The sequence below is a fragment of the Chlamydotis macqueenii genome, chromosome 1, assembly GCF_036417535.1.
Source record: "Chlamydotis macqueenii isolate bChlMac1 chromosome 1, bChlMac1.mat, whole genome shotgun sequence".
Taxonomy (NCBI): Eukaryota; Metazoa; Chordata; class Aves; order Otidiformes; family Otididae; genus Chlamydotis; species Chlamydotis macqueenii.
The window spans coordinates 86,239,532-86,258,743 of NC_141556.1; the positions used below are offsets into that span (position 1 = coordinate 86,239,532).

General features: G+C 45.8%; 1 protein-coding gene across 1 annotated transcript; it reads left to right on the plus strand.

The window, feature by feature from the left end:
* The first annotated feature begins 4,136 nt into the window (after positions 1-4,136).
* Positions 4,137-19,197, plus strand: LPCAT3 (lysophosphatidylcholine acyltransferase 3). The gene is made up of 13 exons (XM_086759775.1): positions 4,137-4,279; positions 13,244-13,351; positions 13,468-13,574; positions 13,728-13,821; positions 13,936-13,973; positions 15,047-15,225; positions 15,639-15,747; positions 16,457-16,543; positions 16,866-17,032; positions 17,651-17,798; positions 18,327-18,485; positions 18,589-18,715; positions 18,849-19,197. Exons 1-12 carry the CDS (start codon positions 4,183-4,185, stop codon positions 18,703-18,705), a joined length of 1,410 nt encoding a protein of 469 aa, XP_086615901.1. The 5' UTR covers positions 4,137-4,182; the 3' UTR covers positions 18,706-18,715; positions 18,849-19,197.
* Positions 19,198-19,212: the final 15 nt, after the last annotated feature.

Consider the following 19,212-nt stretch of genomic DNA (forward strand, 5'->3'; position numbering starts at 1 on the left):
TTAAGGAAGGAGGCAAGCGTATGGTGATCTTTCCCATATTGGGGTATATTCTCCCATTTCTGGCTATCTAAAGCTTAGAGACTTACTGAGCCAGAAGTTGTATCTGTATCTTACTGTTTACGTGTCCTCAATAGATCTTTCTTACATGAATGCTCTCATCACTTTCTAACTCGTTCACGGACTTTTAATAAAATGATAACAGTGCTCCTCTATCAGACAACAGTGTGGTTGAGCAGGGTAGGGACTTGAAGAGGTTATAGCCCCAGAAGTGTTACATTTGTGGGATAATTAATTGTATCAAACATAGTAGGAAGCTTGATTATGGAGTGGATTCCTTCAGTGGTGATGCCAACAGGCCTCTCTCTCTAATCTGGCTCTCCATTTTCATGAAACTTCTATAAATGTAGAAGTTTGAGATGCCCATTCCTTGTCAAACATGACTGGGGGAGGGACAGATAGTCAGCATGCTCACATAGGCATCATTTACTTAAGAAACTGGCCTAAATACCATAAAACCCCAATTAAACAAGTCAGTGCTTGGACTTTGAAAAAAGTTTGGCTAAAAGTTACCAGTTAGGGTGAACAAATACAGTAACTTATTTGTAAAGTCTAACCTGATGGAGTCAGCTATCCAGGAGGGTTTTTAAACCCCTACTGACCATCTTGCCCTGCCACTCTGCACCTTACACTGTCTTCAAGGGGCTTCTGGAGGTCAAGGCCAAGATCTGCCCTTCTTCATGCACTTCCTTACTCCACTGATTACTCTTCGTTTCCATTTCTCTCGCCTTTGGTGAGCGCTGGGGCCTTGTCCAGGCATCTTCTGAACATCTCCAAGGCTGAGGATTTCCCAGCCTCTCTAAGCACCTGTTCCCATGGTGAACCACCCTTTGGTCCAATTGACATTTCCTTGGGGGCAGCTTGAGACCATTGCTTCTCGCTGCTTCACTGTGGACCTCTGAACTGACTCTGGCTCAGTTCTTCCTTAGCCCCACATAAAGCCACATATTATGTCGGATGCATTTGTTTTTCTGAACTCTCTGAGGTTTCTGTCAAACCATTCCTTCATTCTTTTAATTCCTTACCTATTCTACTCTCTGCCTTCCGCTGCACTGCCCAATGTGCAGGGAAAATTGGTCTCTTTCAAGACTATTTCCTCTTCCTCCTCCGGATCTGTGTATTTGCCACTATGGGGCAGGAAAAGAAAGATAGGAGAAAAAAACCACATCATTTAAAGTGAAACTCTTGCCTGCCAAGGCCTATGCCCAGCAGGTGAGCCCTCTCCACACGCGCACGGTAACCTTGTGGTCAGAGCTGCACCTCAGGTGGAGTAATCCTATGCACCAGCACAGGCTGGGGGACAAACAGGCTAAGGAGCAGCTCTGCAGAAAAGGGGATCCTGGCACATCAGCTCATGATGCATCCTTGTAGCAGTGAAAGCTAACAGCGCACTGTGCGGCACGGGTGAGGGCATAGTCAACAGCTGGACAGGAGTGATTATTTCCCTGCATATGGGACTGATAAAGTTGCATTTGGTATGCTGTGTTCATGATATCAGGAAAAAAACATTACCATGAGGGTTGTAGAGCACTGGAACAGGTTGAGAGGTGGTGGAAGCCCCATCCCTGGAAACATTCAAGGCCAGGTTGGATGAGGCTCTGAGCAACCTGATCTTGTTAGAGATGTTCCTGCTCCTTGCAGGGGGGTTGGACTAGATGACCTTTGAAGGTCCCTTCCAACCCTAACCATTCTATGATTCTATCATGAGTTCCCGAACACCAGAGGTGTGAACACACTGGAAGGATCCCAGTGTAAGACCATTCCTCCATTGGGGATGCAGGACTGGAGCATTGATACTGAGGAATCTGGATTTGTTTAGCCTGGAGAAGAGAAGCACAAGGGGAGGCCAGGTTTTTAACCTGTATCCTAAGTAAATGAGGTCTATGTGGGCATGTCAGTCCCTCTCACAGACAGATTTGACAAGGAATGGGATCTAATAGGTGCTACTGCCTAAAGGGTGCTTATAAAGAGAATGGAGTCAGACCCTTTCCAGGCAATGAGCATAACTTGCAACTGAGGCAATTCAGAGTATAATCAGGACGAAAATACTTTGACCTGCATGTTCCTCAGGAATCTGTATTGAGACTGGTGCTGTTTAACATCTTTGTTGGTGACATGGACAGTGGGATTGAGTGCACCCTCAGCAAGTTCACTGACTAAGCTGTGTGGTGTGGTCAACAAGCTGGAGGGGAGGGATGCCACCCAGAGGGACCTTGACAGGCTGGAGAGGTGGGCCCATGCAAACCTCATGAAATTCAACCAGGCCAAGTGCAAGGTCCTGCACATGGGTCAGGGCAATGCCGAACACAAATACAGGTGGGGCGGAGAATGGATTGAGACCAGCCCTGAGGAGAAGGACTTGGGGGTAGTGGTGGACAAGAAGCTCAACATGAGCCAGCAATGAGCTTGGACACAAAGCCAGCCGCATCCTGGGCTGCACCAAAAGAAGCGTCATCAGCAGGTCAAGCAAGGGGATTCTCCTACTCTACTCTGCTCTGGTGAGAACCCACCTGGAGTACTGCATCCAGCTCTGGAGCCCCCAACATAAGAAGGATATGGACCTGTTGGAGCGAATCCAGAGGAGGACCACGAAGATCATCAAAGGGCTGGAGCACCTCTCCTATGAGGACAGGCTGAGAGAGCTGGGGCTGTTCGAACTGGAGAAGAGGAGGCTCCAGGGAGACGTAATAGCGGCCTTCCAGTACATAAAGGGGGCCTACAAGAAAGCTGGAGAGGGACTTTTGACAAAGGCATGTAGTAATAGGACAAGAGGTACTGGTTTTAAACTAAAAGAGGGTAGATTTAGACTAGATACAAGGAAAACAATTTTTCCAATGAGGGTTGTAGAACACTGGAACAGGTTGTCCAGAGAGGTGGTAGATGTCCCAGCCCTGCAAGTGTTCAAGGCCAGGTTGGATGGGGCTCTGAGCAGCCTGACCTAGTGGAAGATGTCCCTGCTCTTTGCAGGGGGGTTGAACTAGATGACCTTTAAAGATCCCTTCCAACTCAAACTATTCTATTATTCAGCACCGGCTCAGGTGACCAGCGAGGCTGGGAGCTCTCTCCACCCTTGAAAATCTACCAGCAATCTCCTGAGCCAGTTGATCCAGCTTTGGAGTCCTGCTTGGGAGCAGGTGTTTGGACCTCCAGAGGTCCCTTTTCATATAATCTTTTGTGTGCATCTGTGTTCACCCCTCCAGCTAAGTTTGGGCAATACTGCCAAATGGCACAGCAGGAACATGGTAACACAAATGAGGGGAATACGATCACATCCATTGCACCTGAAGCTTTTGCTGAGGAAGAGAACTTAGGGTGCACTCATGGACATCTGCACCTAGGAGAAGGCCCTCCAACAGATGAGCTATGAGGTGGCTGTGTAGGCAGAGCTGCTCAGTGACTACAAAGAGCTGGGTGCCAGAGGGACAAGGTGAGGGACAGGTGCTGCCATAACAATTGGTATGGGAAGCGGGTCCCTCCAGGCCACAAAAGCCAAGCCAACAGCCTGTCCTCCAGGAGCCCCTGTGGTGGCAGGACCCAGCAGGCCTGGGGAGGCTCAGTAGCATGCCTCATCCCCAGCCTGCAGAATAGTGCCCCACGCCGAGGCCGCGGTCGAATCCAAGGCCCACGCCCAAGCCCACGCCCACGCCCACGCCCACGCCCACGCCCAGGCTCAGGCTCGCTCGCACGACCGTTAGTCCCACACCGCCCGGCCCGCGCGCCTCGTGCCCGCGAATAACCCCTACCCCGCCCCGTCCCCTACCCCTCCCTGCCCGGCTCTCTCCTGTCCCGCCAGAGCCAATGGAGAGGCGGGCTCCGCCTCGCCTGCCTGGCCACGCCCCCCCATCTCCCGGTCTGAGCCCCGCCCTCGGAAGCGCTTTCTCCAATCATTGGCTAGCGGGGACAGCCCCCGCGGCACCGCCCATTCGCGGGGTAACCTTTGCCTTAGTGAGCGCAAGGCCCTGCCCCGTTGCCACCGGCTGTCCAATCGGAGGCGTCGTGGGGGCGCGGCCGGCCCGGCGCAGCCAATGGGCGCGGAGGGGGCCGCGAGCGGTGCGGGGGCCGCGGTGGCTGGTGCCGCTGCCGGGTTCGAGGAACGACCGGCCGGCGGGGCGGCCGGGGGAGAAGATGGCGGTGGCGGGGTCCGGCTGGGGCCTGGCCCAGCTGGCAGAGGCCCTGGGCTCGTCGGAGCAGGCGCTGCGCCTCATCGTGTCCATCCTGATGGGTAAGGGATGGCAGAGGGCGCGGCGGTCGGGGGTGACGGGTCTGAAGCCCCGGGCAAGGCGGCCCACCCGCCGCGGGGCCGGACGACTCCGCCGCCGCGCACTGCCGTGTCGTGCGGGGGCCGGCGCGGAGCCGCACCTGTGTCAGCGCCGCCGTGACAGGCCACGTGTGCGCGCGGAGCCGGCGGGCGAGCCCCCCCCCCGCCGCCACCGGCCCCGCCCCGCCACGGCCCCGCCACGGCCCGGCCGGCGGAGGGTGGCGTGCGGGCGGCTGGTGCAGCGGGGAGTTCGGGACGTGCCTCGCCGCAGCTGTCGGAGTGGGAGCCCCGGGAGACCCTCCGGCTCTCCCGGTGGAGAAGCGGGGCGGGCGAGCCGGGGGGTTTGCCGGTGTGGGAAGTGGGGGTGCGGTCCTGGCAGGCTGCCTGCCAGAGGGAGCGGGGCGAGGGGAGCCTGGCTTCGGAGCCAGTCCCCATGGTGCCGGCGCTCGGCGTGCCGCGAAACGGGTCCGATTTGGGTCTGTGTCGTGAGCGCTGGTTTGGGCACAAGAACTTGGTTTGCAGTTGTTCCGCTGTGTTTGGGTGGGTGCCAGGTGCTGCATGTGCACCGGATTCCCCACCAGCGTGTGTCGGGAGGGGTGCGCGCTTAGGAATCTCCACAACCCCTCTGAGATGCCGCCCTGTGCGAGTGCAGGGAATCTCTCTGCCAAGAGACATAATTAGTGTCTGCAGCAATCATGGAACCACGCGGGAGTGGCATGTCATCGCAGGGACTACCAGGTAGGGTGAGCAGAGCCTGCTGGCTCAGTGGCCAGAAGAAGTGGAATGTTGTGCTGTGCTCCACCTGCAATGCGAAGCATGTTGCAAAAGACGTGCTGCTTATGCTTATCTAAACACAAGGTAGTTATGTCACATGTAAAATGGCTAAGGTAGGGCTAGGGCTACAATGTGGGCTAACGACTGGGGAGGAGGTTACAGCCTCCAAAACATTAATTCAAGTGTATGTATGGATGCTGTCTACGTAAATATCTGCAGATGCCTAATGAAACTTTGGGTTTTGAAAGCTTTTGATGGTGTAGTCACCAAGCAGAAAGGAAATGTAAGCTTTTCTCTGAACCTAAAAGTGTATTTGAAGGGATACAGCTGCTGCTGTGTGAGCTGTCAAACTAAAGTTCCTTTGGCTAACTAGAAGAATAATTTTGAAAAAGGGATGCACAAAAAGTTGTGTAACTTTATAACTGTGGTGTGGACCAGACTTATTTCTGCCTGATTTCATATAGGATGTGTAAGATCAAACTGAACCAAAACACTCTTCACGTGAAGGGTAGATTAGGGGATTGAACTAACCATCATTTTGAACTTCACTTAGAAGTTAGTTAAACCAAACTTCTATAAAGAAGAAATGAAGTAATGGGAACCATATACAGGACGTGCACGCAAGTCAGTGTGAATTAATCTAGCAGCTCCCCACAACTGAACGGGAAAGTCCTGCTTGCACTTCTCCCACATCTGTCTCTGGTACTTTAATTGCAATCTGAATTTACTTGCCTCGTAAACATAAACCAGAAAAGGCAGATAGTTTACTACCAGGTTAGTCAACTGAACCAACCAAGGGACTAGTCTGGCAAGTACTGGATGCAGAAAAGGTGTTAGAAAGTGTGTGGAGGCAGACTTCTACAGTAGAGTGATGCCTTTGCAAAATGCACCTTGAACATACTCTGAGTTCCTTCTTCCTTCTTACTAGCAGTAAGCTAGAACACGACACAGGAAGACTTTCCTGCTTGTTGTCCTATGGTTGAGCAAAAGCACCTACTTCTTTGAAGTGAACAGCAGATCATTATCATCTTAATGATAAGAAGAGATGCCCACTGCAGTCAGAAGATTCATAAAGTCTGAGATTTGTGTGTGTCGTTACAAACGTTCCATGTACAGTGTTGACACTAAGCCACTGAGATGGCTCAGTCTCCCCTCCTGATGTAGGCCGCTGTCTATTTTGCATACAGTCTTCATGGATCTTTATAATTTTTATTAAAAGTCTGGGGATCAGGGACTGGAAAGCCACTTGCATCTCTTTCCTCTGAATGCTTGAAGCATATACCAAACCAGGAGGCTAGAACTGCACATTTTCTTATCCTTTCTCCCTAGCTCAGTGTCTCTTAATTATGTGCAACTGAAGGCATAACTTCACACAGGAGGCTTGAAGGCATGCAAAACAGCCTTGCCTGTAGTTTGGTACTCTTGCAGGTCGTGTAGATTGAACGACTCAGGCAGAAGGGATTGACTCCGGCTTTTCTGCTTAATGGCTGGGTAGTAAAGCATTATACCAGTACATTAAAAGGAAGGACCAAGCACCACTCCAGAGCAGCATGAGAGGAGAGTGAGAAGAGTTCCTCAACCTGGCACTGGCATTAAAAGAAATGTTCATTTAATTGCAGCTTAGCTTACAGTCCTCTTAATGTAACTTAAGCCTGTTGGTAATGCAACTAGCACTGATCACCACCTTATAGGATGGTATGGGGTATAAATGAAAGGTATTTCTAAAAGCTGGAAGTGGCATTAGGACAGGCAAGGTATTGCTTTCCCTTCACTTCCTTCATTTCAGGTGTTTGCATAAATTCAGGAAGAAAATTATTTTTGTTGGCTGCAGCTCATACTGCTGAATTATTTCAGAACAAGACCCTAAGGATGAAGCGTGGTGCTCGGTTCCAAAGATGGATTTAAAAGTTGTTGGTTTTTTCTCTCTCTGCGATGCAGTTCACCATCTACACTGTGTGGTTCTACTGTGACAACTGTTTCTAGGGTTTTACTGTTCAGAAGATCAGCAGAAAGTGGTAAAAATATCTTTCTGAAAAAGAGGAAGAATCACAAAGGAGTTTGCAACTTCTTACATTACTTTCAGGAGAAAGCTTACTTATTGTTGAAAAAATAGTCTGAATGGACACTCTTGATTCAGAATGAGAGTGTTCACTTAGTCATGATCTGAAGTAACTAAAAGAGGTCATTTAAAACTGTTAACATTCTGTCACTATGGAAAAAAAATAAATACAGGGGAGAACAAGAGAAGGAGAAAGGAGGAAGGAGGAGCAACTAAGAACAAAAATTAGAGTAATCCTAAAGGTCACCACGTTTTCTCAGTGAACAAATGAAGATTGTAACAGCACGCTACTGAGTACCTATGGACATTTTAGTCACAGCTTTGTATTCAAATCAGAGACAGCTTTTATACGTCTTGCAATTTTGATGCAAAACATACAACTAGAGTAGAGTCCATTACTCAGATTGTACAAGATTAAAAACTTCCTTTAGACTTCCTGTATGTGAAAATTTGCATAAACGACCTCTGAAGAAATTAGGCTGCAATTTGGCAATATTATCAACAGCAGTAATACTTGAAGCACAGTTTGGGACCCTGTCATTTAAAAAACTGTGGTATGTCTAGTACACTAATGTCTGTCAGTCATATGAAAATGTCTTTTGAGAGATGTACTCTAACTTGCATTCTTCAGTAGGTCCAGGGCCTAGTGTTCCCCCAGGAGAAACTCATCTAAAGACTTAGATGAGCGTGGAAGACACCCGTAGTCTCAGCGCTGTACCTATAGAGTTACTTTCTGGTTGGCAGAGTAAGCAATCTGAACCAATACGTTCCTAGCCTCTGGGTGGAGGGAGCCCCTCTGGCAGTGGAAAGGAGAGAAGAGAGTTTCTGAGCTGCTGCTCTTGTCCTCCTGAGAAAGGAGACAGATTTCTTCCCTGCTGTCCCTGCTCAAAGTGTAAGCAGAACACAGGAGGCCTCGTGGCCCTATGTGTTTTAGGTTGATCTTATTTCTTGCGTGGCTGTGTGATCCTAAAGAATGAAGGTTGTTTATCTGGCCATACCATTACACAGTGGCTTGCAGGCTACCTGGCGTGTTCTGCTGCACAATATGGAGGGTGGCCAACATACTGTTTAGAGCCCTGAGCCAGAACTGACCCTGCTGATCTGCCCAGACCTGCCAGGGAAAGCACTGGGCAAGTGTTCTCTCATCTACAGACACAGCAGTGACCTGCAGAAAGTAACATGTTCCTACTGAACAGGTACCAGAAACCAGCTGCTTTACTTGCAAGTGGTCTTATCTCCTCCTCTCCTACCTCTCACTAATATTTTTACATCCTCTGCTTATTCCTGCTCTCTGCATTCTGAAGATTTTTAGGCTCAGTGAAATTCTCTCTGTGGTCCTCCATAGCTGATGACTTATCCCAAATCAAGTCTCCAGCTGGTCAGCCAAGCAAGAACCTTAGTGAAGGGGAGACAAACAACTGGTTTCAATGGGTAAGAGGTGGGAGAAGTTGTAAGAGGCAGCACCATCCTGTCACGGGTGCTAAAACCAGCCCTGTCACAGAGCACTTGTGTGCTGCCTTTTTTAAAAGTCTTAACTTCAAATACATCTTACTCCTTAAAAAATAATTAAAAAAAAAAAAAAGAGAGCACAGCATAATGCTGCACACTGGCTGTGTCTACATTAGCAAGTACAACAGCACAGTAGGAGCAGATCTGTAGAGCAGACTAGTTTGTATGCAGTACCTGATGTCCTCACTGCATGGGTTTTGGGCATTTACTTTGGATTTGCTTCAGTCCAGTCATAGAAACGGAGCACCCGTTGGGAGTGCATTTGCAGTTCAGTTTCAGCTGAAAAGAGTCCTGTTCACATGCTTTGAGACAGGGCTGCTGTGCAAATTAAAGCACTGTTAAGTGGACTTCAAAAGTACACTCCTGAGTGGAACTAAAATACCCATGTGTATGCTCCTAGTGTTAAAAAAGGTGTGGGACTTTTGCAGTGTTATAGATAGAAAAAGAGAATACCTTTGAAGTCAAAATAGTAGGTAAGGCTTCTAATTTAACATGTATTTTTCTTGTTGTCCCCTTCCTTTTAGTTTTAGCATTCTTTTAAGAAAACGGAGACAGTTGATCTGCTAGATGTTCACAAAGGTGGAGTTAACTGATCAGCAAAAGGGAGAAGAGGAAAAATAGTCTGATTTGCTGTCTTGGAGATGAAATGAAGCTAACGCATATAAAAGGATAAATAAAAGGAGCAGAGATGAAAAGAATGTTTCTGGTGTTCTTATTTGCAGCTTTATGTCTAGAAAAAAGACAGGCATGTTAATCACCCATTCCAGAAGATGGCAAACTTGACAGTTTTATTTTTGCTTGGAATTAGTAGAACTTTCCTCTTGCCTAATCTAGCCTCTTGATCATGTACTTCTTTGCTCAGTTAGATTCTTGTATCTGTGGACAACCTGGGCTTTGTGCAGTGGCCTGTTACTCTCCCAAGTGGCTGTGGCAAAGAAGCTGACCTTGTCCTTTCCTTCCAGCACCAGGGTTCTCTTAACCAGAAGAGATCATCCTGTTATTCCTGTGAAGGAAGAAAAAAAAAGGAGGAATTTATCCGCAGCAGCGTGTCTTGGCTAATTTGTCGCTTTTATATTAATTGCTAATTCTCTTCTATAGAAAGTCTGTCTAAAGGCGAAAAATGACTTTGCGTGCAGACTGCTGTTCAACTCCATGGTGCATAGAGAAGGAGAATTACCGTGGACCAGGAGATCACCTTCTGTTTTGTCCTGGAGTATTACAGCTGGTTTCCAGCTTCAGTCAGCTCTGCCTGAGGGAGTTGTGAAAGGAGTTTGGCAGACTGGGAGCTGCTGCACAGGGTCCCTTGGCAGCAAGGAGCAGGGACTCGAATCCTGTTGCTTCTGAATGGCAAAAGCAAAGCAGCGTGGCATACTTCAGCGCTGACATATCCAAATGTGACAGCAAGCTTGCCAGGTGGCAGCAGTAACTTCAAAACTGCTCTCCTGCTTTCGCTGTGCTAATCCGGGCTGCTTCAAGAACGCTGTAGTGGGGCGGTAGTACTGTCATTGTTACCGGTAGGAATAGCTCATTATTTATAGTTTATGAGTGCTCAAAAAAAGCACAGGCCACAGCAGAATGGCCACTGATATTCAGTATCCACTGCTATTTGGGGGGCAAAGTTGGCATCTGCAGTGTGGAACTGGCTCAGTTGTAAAACTGAGAAAATTATCTCATGTGCAGCAAAACTGTAGCTAAATTGCAGTCCAGAGTACTAGCAAGTTGCTCTGGATATCAGAAGAATTTACACTGACATTGTGACTTTTGGACTGGAACAGTGCACACATAGTACAAGACTGGGATTTAAATTTGTGGCTTTCTAAAAACATATATGCTGTGCGTACTAGTAGCTCTCTATTTGCAAGGGCTCATAATTCTTTTGCCTTTGCAGCAGCATTTCCCAAACCACGATATGATCTCCTGTGTGGAGCTAAAAAGGAGTACCCATGACAAATGAGACAGGTCTTTTAAAGAGTAGGAGCACTGGTTGGGGATAGGAGAAAACAGATAAACTATTTGGCTTTTAGAAACTTGTGGGTACAGTATAGTATCCAGTCATAATTTAATTTGGTCTACAGCAATGACTGGAGCCAAAAAACAGATATTTTTTTTCTGATGAAAATTGAATGTTTTGCAAGATTGTACTGATTTTTGAGAGAGTGGGAAATCCTAGAAAATAGGGTTTTACAACCATAAATGTCAACAAACAGCAATAAATTGTGCTTTACCTGTATTTCTGATCTGACCTTTTTCCCCCTTGCTCAAAAGGGGGAAATATTTTTCCACAGTAAACCTCAGCATTTTAACTTTTGATCTAAACTGATGCTAACACTTTATATTTTTTTACCACTTTCCATTTCGCAAATCTTTTGTCAGTTGTTAATATATTTATTAAACTTCAGCAGGAGAATTGCCAAGTGAAAAAAGAATCCTTCCCTATATGTTTTTGAGTATAAGGCTGGTAGACAATACTACTTTTTTTTTTTTTTTCCAATCATGTGAATTGCTCTGATGCTCTGTGTTACTCCTGTATCCCCAGAGAGCCCATGTCATGAGCTCTCTCTGCTGATTCCCTGTTTTCCCCTCAGTTGGTGTTCAGGGAAGCAGTGGGAGAGAAGTGCATGCTGGCTAACAAAAAGAAGGCTACGTAAAAAGCATGGGGGAGCAAGAAGGGAAAGGGATGGTTTGGGTAAGGCATTTTTTAGGGGAATTTGCAGCCGCTGCTGCAGAAGGGAAAAGCAAGCTGCACGGGCATGCAGGAGCGAGGTTGCCAGGCTCTGCAGGCGAAGGGCCGTGGTATGTGGGGCTGGCCGGCTGCTTAGACTGAGAAAGCAGCCTGTGGCGTGGAAACTGTTGCAGGACACAAAAGGAGGAAGGAACAGGAACAAGGAGGCAAGGAAGACCAAAAGAGGGGTGGCAAGAGGCTGAGGAAATGGGGAGCAGCATCTCAGTTTCCAGAAGCAGCAGGTACACACCTGGGCTCAGTAGAGCACGCTGCCGTCTGGGATCTGGAAGGGAGTCCAGAAGTCCCAAACTCTGGGACTCCCTCCCAAGGGATTTTGGGGGAATGGAAAGGACCTTAAAATGGCTCCAGTCACGCCTCAGCCTGTTAGCAATGACAGACTGCAAGACATGTATTTTACATAACATGACAGAGTTTCTCATTTCCTGTCACAGTAGTAACTAGATTTGGCCTTGCTTATTGGAAACCTTCCATCCATCAAACACTTCCCAGGAAAATGTGGATTTCATCACCTTTTGTTACTGCTCCATATAAAACATGATTACCTATTGCTACTATTACTTCATTAGTGCAAGTAGGTGAGATCTATCCACTGCTACATATTTCAGCTAGGCTAATAAGCAGTGTGGATGCCAGTATTGTGGTATGTGATTAATTTCCTCTTTTTTTTTTTTTTTTTTGGGTAGAATAATTTTGTTTTGTTTTTAACCAGGATAAAAGAACCCAAGCTTGCAAAGTAAAGTGATTCAGTTATGAAAAGTCTGAAGTAAAGTTCCTTCTGCTATCCCACTTCAGCTCATTGTGCACATATCTTTAGAAACACTAATTGCCTGAACAGACTTCACATACTCATGAGATGGACAACACTTCCTGTGTCAATATGTATTAAAACATAATATCTTTATTGTCTAATATGTTGCAATGTTTATTGCATGCTACATGAACCTCACCTAGATGACAGAATTTAATTTACTCGCGGGTTTCTGTATGGCACTTCTCACTGCACTACCAGAGTGCTTCACAAATGTTTGCTTCTCATTAGAGACACAGATGAATAATCTGGAGGCATTCCTAAATTAGACTGAGAGCTAACGTGCAGAAAATGAAAGGAAAAAAACTCCTTCCACTTATCTTAGCTGCTTCATATGAAATGCTTCTGACTTTGATTTTAAAAAAAAAAAAAAGCAAACAAAAAAACTACATGTGTAGTCCCAGTGGACTTTAGTTACAACTTTATGTGCCCAGTAGGTAACAAATCAGATGCAAATCTGAAGTAGGAAAATTAGAAAAGAAAGAGTATACTACTGGAGGTCACTTGAGGAACTCTGGAATTAAAGCTGGTCAGCATCATGTAAGAACTCATTGAGGCAGGAGCAGGGATTGAATTTTTAGACAATGTAATGGTATTAGCCATCAAATTCCCCCCTCTGTTTTTTTGTTTTGTTTTGTTTTAAATCTAGTTTCTTGCCATGTTCACTGTATTTGTCACAGAATTTGGAAATGAATCAGAGACTAAAGTCTGATTCATGTATTTCGGCATTATCCATCTCATGTTGAGAAACTGTGATCCTGGAATTTCTTACACATCAATGTCAATGTTGATAGAATTATGTTCCTGTTGAAGTATTTTCTTCTGTATAATATGCAGAGTAATTCATCTGGCATTCATCTCCTGAGATGGAAATACAGTATCGGGAATGTATACCATGACTTGTGTTGATGTATCTGTGTAAAGTACATGCTCCTATTAGCATGTTCAAGAAAGCTATAATCTGGACCATTACAAATGCTTGTCTACATTAATTTACAACTCTTTAATTTTTTTTTTTTTTTTTTTCCTACTCAGGATATCCGTTTGCCTTGTTCCAGCGCTATTTCCTCTTCCAGAAGGAGACCTACCTCATTCATCTCTACAATATGTTCACAGGACTCTCAATTGCTTACTTCAATTTTGGTAAGATGAGTTTGGGAGGAGACAGCTGCCTAGCCCAGGGCGTGCTGCAGTTTGGGAGGACCTGTAATGGGAAAATGTCATTTCTACTTAATCTCTCTCTCTTTCCCGTCCCACAGGGATGCAGTTCTTTCATTCCCTGCTGTGTGTCCTAATCCAGTTCCTCATACTGAGACTAATGGGTCGCACAATCACTGCCGTCTTCACCACGTTCTTCTTTCAGATGGTAAAACTCTCTTTCTTACTGCATCGGTTTGTAGAAAGGAGGCCTCTATTCAGTTTTGCACTTCCCGGTAGGAACTGTGGGTGGAAAAGTGGAGACAGATCAAAAACAACTGGAGGAATTAGTTTGAATAACCCAAACAATGGTTTCTTTCAGACATACCTTATGGCTGGATATTACTTCACAGCCACAGAGCATTATGACATCAAATGGACAATGCCACATTGTGTCTTGACGCTTAAGTTGATTGGTGAGTGACACCTCCTTCCTATCTCTTTCAAGTCGTGCCTCAGGGAAGAGAGGACTGCTTGTTCAGCCCAATCAGCCCATCCCAGGGCTTCAAATAATTGTTTCTCACCTCTAGGTCTGGCCATCGATTACTATGATGGAGGAAAAGATCTGGTAAGTAAGACACCATCTCTCCTTCATTCCTCCTCCCCTCTTCTGTGCCATTCCAGTGAGCTAGAGGTCAGAAAATGAAGTTCAAAGGATGCAAGTTAGCAAGCTGCATTCATTGTTTGGTAAAAGCCGCGGCTGAAGGTAGTGTCTGTGAGTGTCTGAGGGCACTGAATTCTGGAGTGAAAAGAAATAATTTGGAACAGAGACAGTAGTGATTAGAGATGGAAAAAAGTTGTTTCAATCATGTCAGAATATTATTCTGCCCCCTTCCAAATTCCCCACCATCCCCTTCCCCCAAACCTATTGCTTTAGATTTCCAATCCTCAATACTCTATGTGGGTAGTGTAGGTTTAACTTGCAAACCATCAGCACTGGATCTCCATTCCCATCTTCCTTTCTTTTGTTTAGTCTTACCGTATCCTTGCAAATGGTTGCCCTTTACCATTTGTTAGGGCCCTGTTTTTAGAGCAGAGGAAACAGTGAGAGAAGTTGCACAGCATAATGTGTGGGAGAGGGCAGAACACTTGCTACAGTCTCTTAATCCTACTTCAAGTATCCGCATTCCCCATCTCCTGTTTGGGGCCTGACTGAGTCTTTAGTATCCATAGAATCACTGCTGACTATGAGAAAATAAGATTGAGCTGAAATTTCCTAAGCTGAAGTTTCAGCTATTTAAAGACAATGAATTCTTGCATCAAGAAGTAGGAATTGTAGGACGATAAGATCTTGGGAGAGCACATGTGATTGCAGTCAGGGGCTGGAATAGGTCAGATACAGTGCTTTCACTATGCCTGTTGTACTGACAGGGATACATGTCAATGCATGCTTCCATATTTTGAGCTTATTTGGGAACAGAGATCTGTGCAACTGGTCTCAACCACTGGATCTTGTTGCTATTTAAAGGGGGTGGGGATATAGAGGGCTGGGAGAGGAATGGACATGAAGTACAAAGTGGAAAGTTCCATATCCATGGAGAGCAGGAACTGAGACCATTAAGGAGGCAGGCTGAGAACACAACATCCAGAGCTAGTATGAGATCCCCTAGGGTGATGTTAATGCCACTCCCTTTGGTGCAGGAGTTCCTGACCCCAGAGCAGCGGCGATTTGCTGTCCGGGGAGTTCCTACCTTGCTGGAGGTCTCAGGATTCTCCTATTTCTATGGTGCCTTCATGGTGGGGCCTCAGTTCTCCATGACAGACTATCAGAAACTGGCAAGGGGTGAGATGACTGACGTTCAAGGCCAGAGACCCAATAGGTAATAAAAAGCCACTTAGCTCCTCACCTTCCTAAAATCCTGGAATGCTGAATTGTCCACAAGTTCCCTGCAGCAGAGTGCGTTCTTACCTGGACACTAAAGTACTGTGACCAAAAGTGATTTGTAAGACAAGGTAGTCTTTTAAAACTTGCCCGTAACTCTCTGCTTACTGTCCTAGTGTTGTTCCAGGGCGTGAACATTAACAACCATTTGCCATCTTTAGTACAGACTCGGTCCCAACCTGGCAGTGTTAGTATCGTAGCTTCCAAACGGAGGCATCTGCTGCAGTGGAATGTGGTGACTCCGTATAGCTATCTCCCCTACCTCTTCTCCTCCGCTTCTGTTTTTAAAATTATCAGTTTGACAGTCTCTTTCCAAGGCTTTTCTTTGACCTTCCTATTTTTCTTTCTCAGTTTTGTGCCTGCTCTCAAGCGCCTGAGTTTGGGTCTCTTGTTTCTAGTAACCTATACCTTGTCAAGCCTGTACATCTCTGATGAATACCTCATCTCAGATGAGTATATGGTATGTATTCATTTGTCAGTTCTGGGGTGTGGAAGAATTTCGTTTCTCTGGAGGGAGGGCACTGCATCTACAGGAGTGGAATTTTTTTTTTTTTTTTTAGTTTTGCCTCAATTTAAAAATAAGATAAATTGGCAACTAGTGATAAGCCTTTCTACAACTGATTTGGCTTTACTCCATTTGATGCAGAACAGGACTATGTTAAGCTGAATTGAACCAAATGAAAACTTCTAGAAATAGAGAATTAATCTTAGAAGCTACTGTTGTTTTTGGAAACCTAAGATGTGTATATTGTGACCTTTTAATGACCTTCCATTTAACCATTACATGCGAAGAACTTCAGTAGAATAATTTGCAAGGCTGACTGGAACCTTTCTGGTTCTTGGAAAACTCATAACAAGTCACTCTTACTTGCAGATTATCTGTGTTTCTGTGTCAGTATGAATAAATGAGTGTGTAACTTCCACAATGATTATGCTAATCCTGGAGTCTTCCCAAAGTACCTATTTCAGTACAGGCAAATATTACCAGAGGAAGGAGAATGATGTGTAAATTTGCATAAGCCAATAGCCTGGCAGTCCATTCCACATCCATCTCAACACATACATCAGATTAAAATGAAAGACAGTGACGAGATCTCATCTACCTCATCTCATTATTGCCACTCCACTCCATTTTTTATTTTTATTCTATTTAACTCTTTTCTCTGCAGGAGAAGCCTTTCTGGTTCCGTTGTGGTTACATATTGATCTGGGGGAAAATTATACTCTACAAATATGTAACCTGCTGGCTTGTTACGGTGAGTCTCTAGATGTTGTTCCAGAAACAAAAGATAAATGAACAAAGGTAGCACCTTTGTATGCTACTTAGCGTGCTCTTGGATTTAGCTCTACGTGGAAGTAATCCAAATTTCTGGAGATCAGTGGAGGTCAGTTTAGCTTGAAGTTGGCGAAGGCTAGCTAACTAAAAAGCAGGCAGTTTTTAATCCATTTATTCGACCTGCAATGGTGCTTTCCCCTCAACAGAGTGAGAGACAGAGCTTCCCTAGCTCTGCCTTTCCAAAAAAAAAAAGGGAGGGGCAATGTTTTTCTCTAATCTTTCTTATGCATGTTTTTCCATAGGAAGGTGTCTGCATCCTGGTTGGTCTGGGGTACAATGGGAAGGACCAGAGTGGAAAGCCTTTGTGGGATGCCTGTGCCAACATGAAGGTCTGGCTGTATGAGACAACACCTTTGTTCACAGGGACCATTGCTTCCTTCAACATCAACACCAATGCTTGGGTGGCCCGGTGAGCAGGATAAAATTCCCTTTCTGTAACATGTTGGTAATGTCTGTGTCAACAGAACCAACATCATAGGCTGAGGGGGAGCACTAGTAGAAGAATCTGCTATTTTTCAGTTCTTACACTGTCTTTCCTGTTTTGCTGCTGTCCCATTTGAAACAGGTTACTGGGTTAGACCGATCTTTTAATTCAGTCTAAAAGGGCAGTTCATTAATATAGGCAAGCAGTTGATGGCAGCAGGAGGGCAGAGGCTCGAACGGGGCTACAGTGAGCCCTTTGGCCTGCCTGGTCAAACAGCTGCAGAACTGCTGTGACATCTGGTTTTATGTCATGCCTCTTGATGCTCCCTATGCAATGACTCAACTGGGTTTTGGTTCAGCACTTGCTGGGACACACAACTGAATTGTAAAGTACCTTCATTGCTGTGTGCGTTGTTGGATGAATCACTTCTCCCTGTTAGCTGGGACTTCTTGATCCATTTTGCCCTGATAAGGGGAGCTGTCTTGCCGTTTCTGTCACCGCAGGGGTGCACAAAGGCATATGGTCCCTGGGCCCGGCACCTCTGACGTGGAGAGGGGAGGACAGACGATAAACCAGAAGCACTTTGTTTCTTTTCTGCTCTAGCTACATCTTCAAGCGTCTGAAGTTCCTGGGTAACAAACTGCTGTCACAAGCACTGGCCCTGTTCTTCCTGGCCATTTGGCATGGGCTGCACTCTGGCTACCTGGTGTGCTTTCAAATGGAGTTGCTTATAGTCATCGTTGAAAGACAGGTGCGCTTTGTCTGACTTACCAGAATGGGGTGACCTGCATTAGCTTTTCCCCATGAGTCTGGAAACTGCCATGCTGAAGGCTTTACCTGGATTAAATAAGAAAAATAGCTGCTCGCTTCGGAATTAGTGTTTGAATGTGATATGGTTCTGTTCTTAAGAGTTCAGCAGGTTGCTGGCTTCTGCATGGGCAAGCCATAAATTTATTGCAGAAGCCGACAGGAAAAAAAGGTGGAGAACTTGGTGTATGAGTAGAGGGCAACTGAAGTGCTTGGCAGCTGGAAAGGTTGGAGGACAAGCACATGAGCTGAATGCCTCTGCTAAATCTCCCAGCACTGAGAGAACAATATTCCATATTTAAACTGTTGTTTTTTTTTTTAATTAAAACTTTGTGCTACTTAGCTACTTTTTTAGACTAACTGCTTACTAAAATTCATTTTACACAGCTGGATAGATACTTTGGCCCCAGAGCCTGCATATATAGCCAGAAGACATCCAACTGGAGAGAATTCTGTTTTTTCTTTAAATTAGGTCATAAACCTTGTTCGGGACAGTCCTCCCCTAAGCGCTTTGGCCTCTATCACTGCCTTGCGGCCCATTTTCTATGTGCTGCAGCAGGCTAACCACTGGATGTTCATGGGTTACTCCCTGGTGCCATTTTGCCTTTTCACCTGGGACAAATGGATGAAGGTATTTAGTAGCCAAAACCAGGCAACCCATGCACCCAACCCTTTTCCCTCCATCCTGTCTCAAAGCTGTTTGCTGATCCTTAACCCTGCTTTTCTCTTCACAGGTGTACAAGTCTGTTTATTTCCTTGGCCATGTGTTGTTCCTCACATTATTACTGGTGTTGCCTTACATTCGCAGATTAATTGTGCCACGAAAAGAAAAGCTAAAAAAAGCAGAATAACAGCCAAAAGGTAAGGCTATACTGTGTGGAAAGAATCCCACACGTGGACTAGGAGGTGAAGTGGGGCAGCAATGTTACACACCAAGGCGAAAGGCAAACGTAAACACAGTTAGAACAAATCTAGCACTTTTTTTCTTTTTCAGATTGTACCACCTGTGCATTTGTAGGAGTCGATTTAACACTCCAGAAGCAAAGCATCACCTGCCAAGTTTGCTGTGTTGAAGTATGACTTTTTTCAACGTGAGGAGGGGGAAAAGAGAAAGCACAGGGTCAGAGACCCGAAAGGAGGGGAACGAAGTAAGCCTACTTCCAGATCCTCCACCTTCTGTATGTTGCCTTATCTCTCTGCTACCCTCCAGTGGACACTCGTGTCTCTCTGCTGATACCAGATGATTGTAAAACACTCAATGCAGGCACTGTATTGGATTGGAGCCACCTTCTGACTTTTCTACGTTTGTCATCCAAGATAAAAATCGCTCCTGGTCTTTTTCATATTGGCTTCAGCTC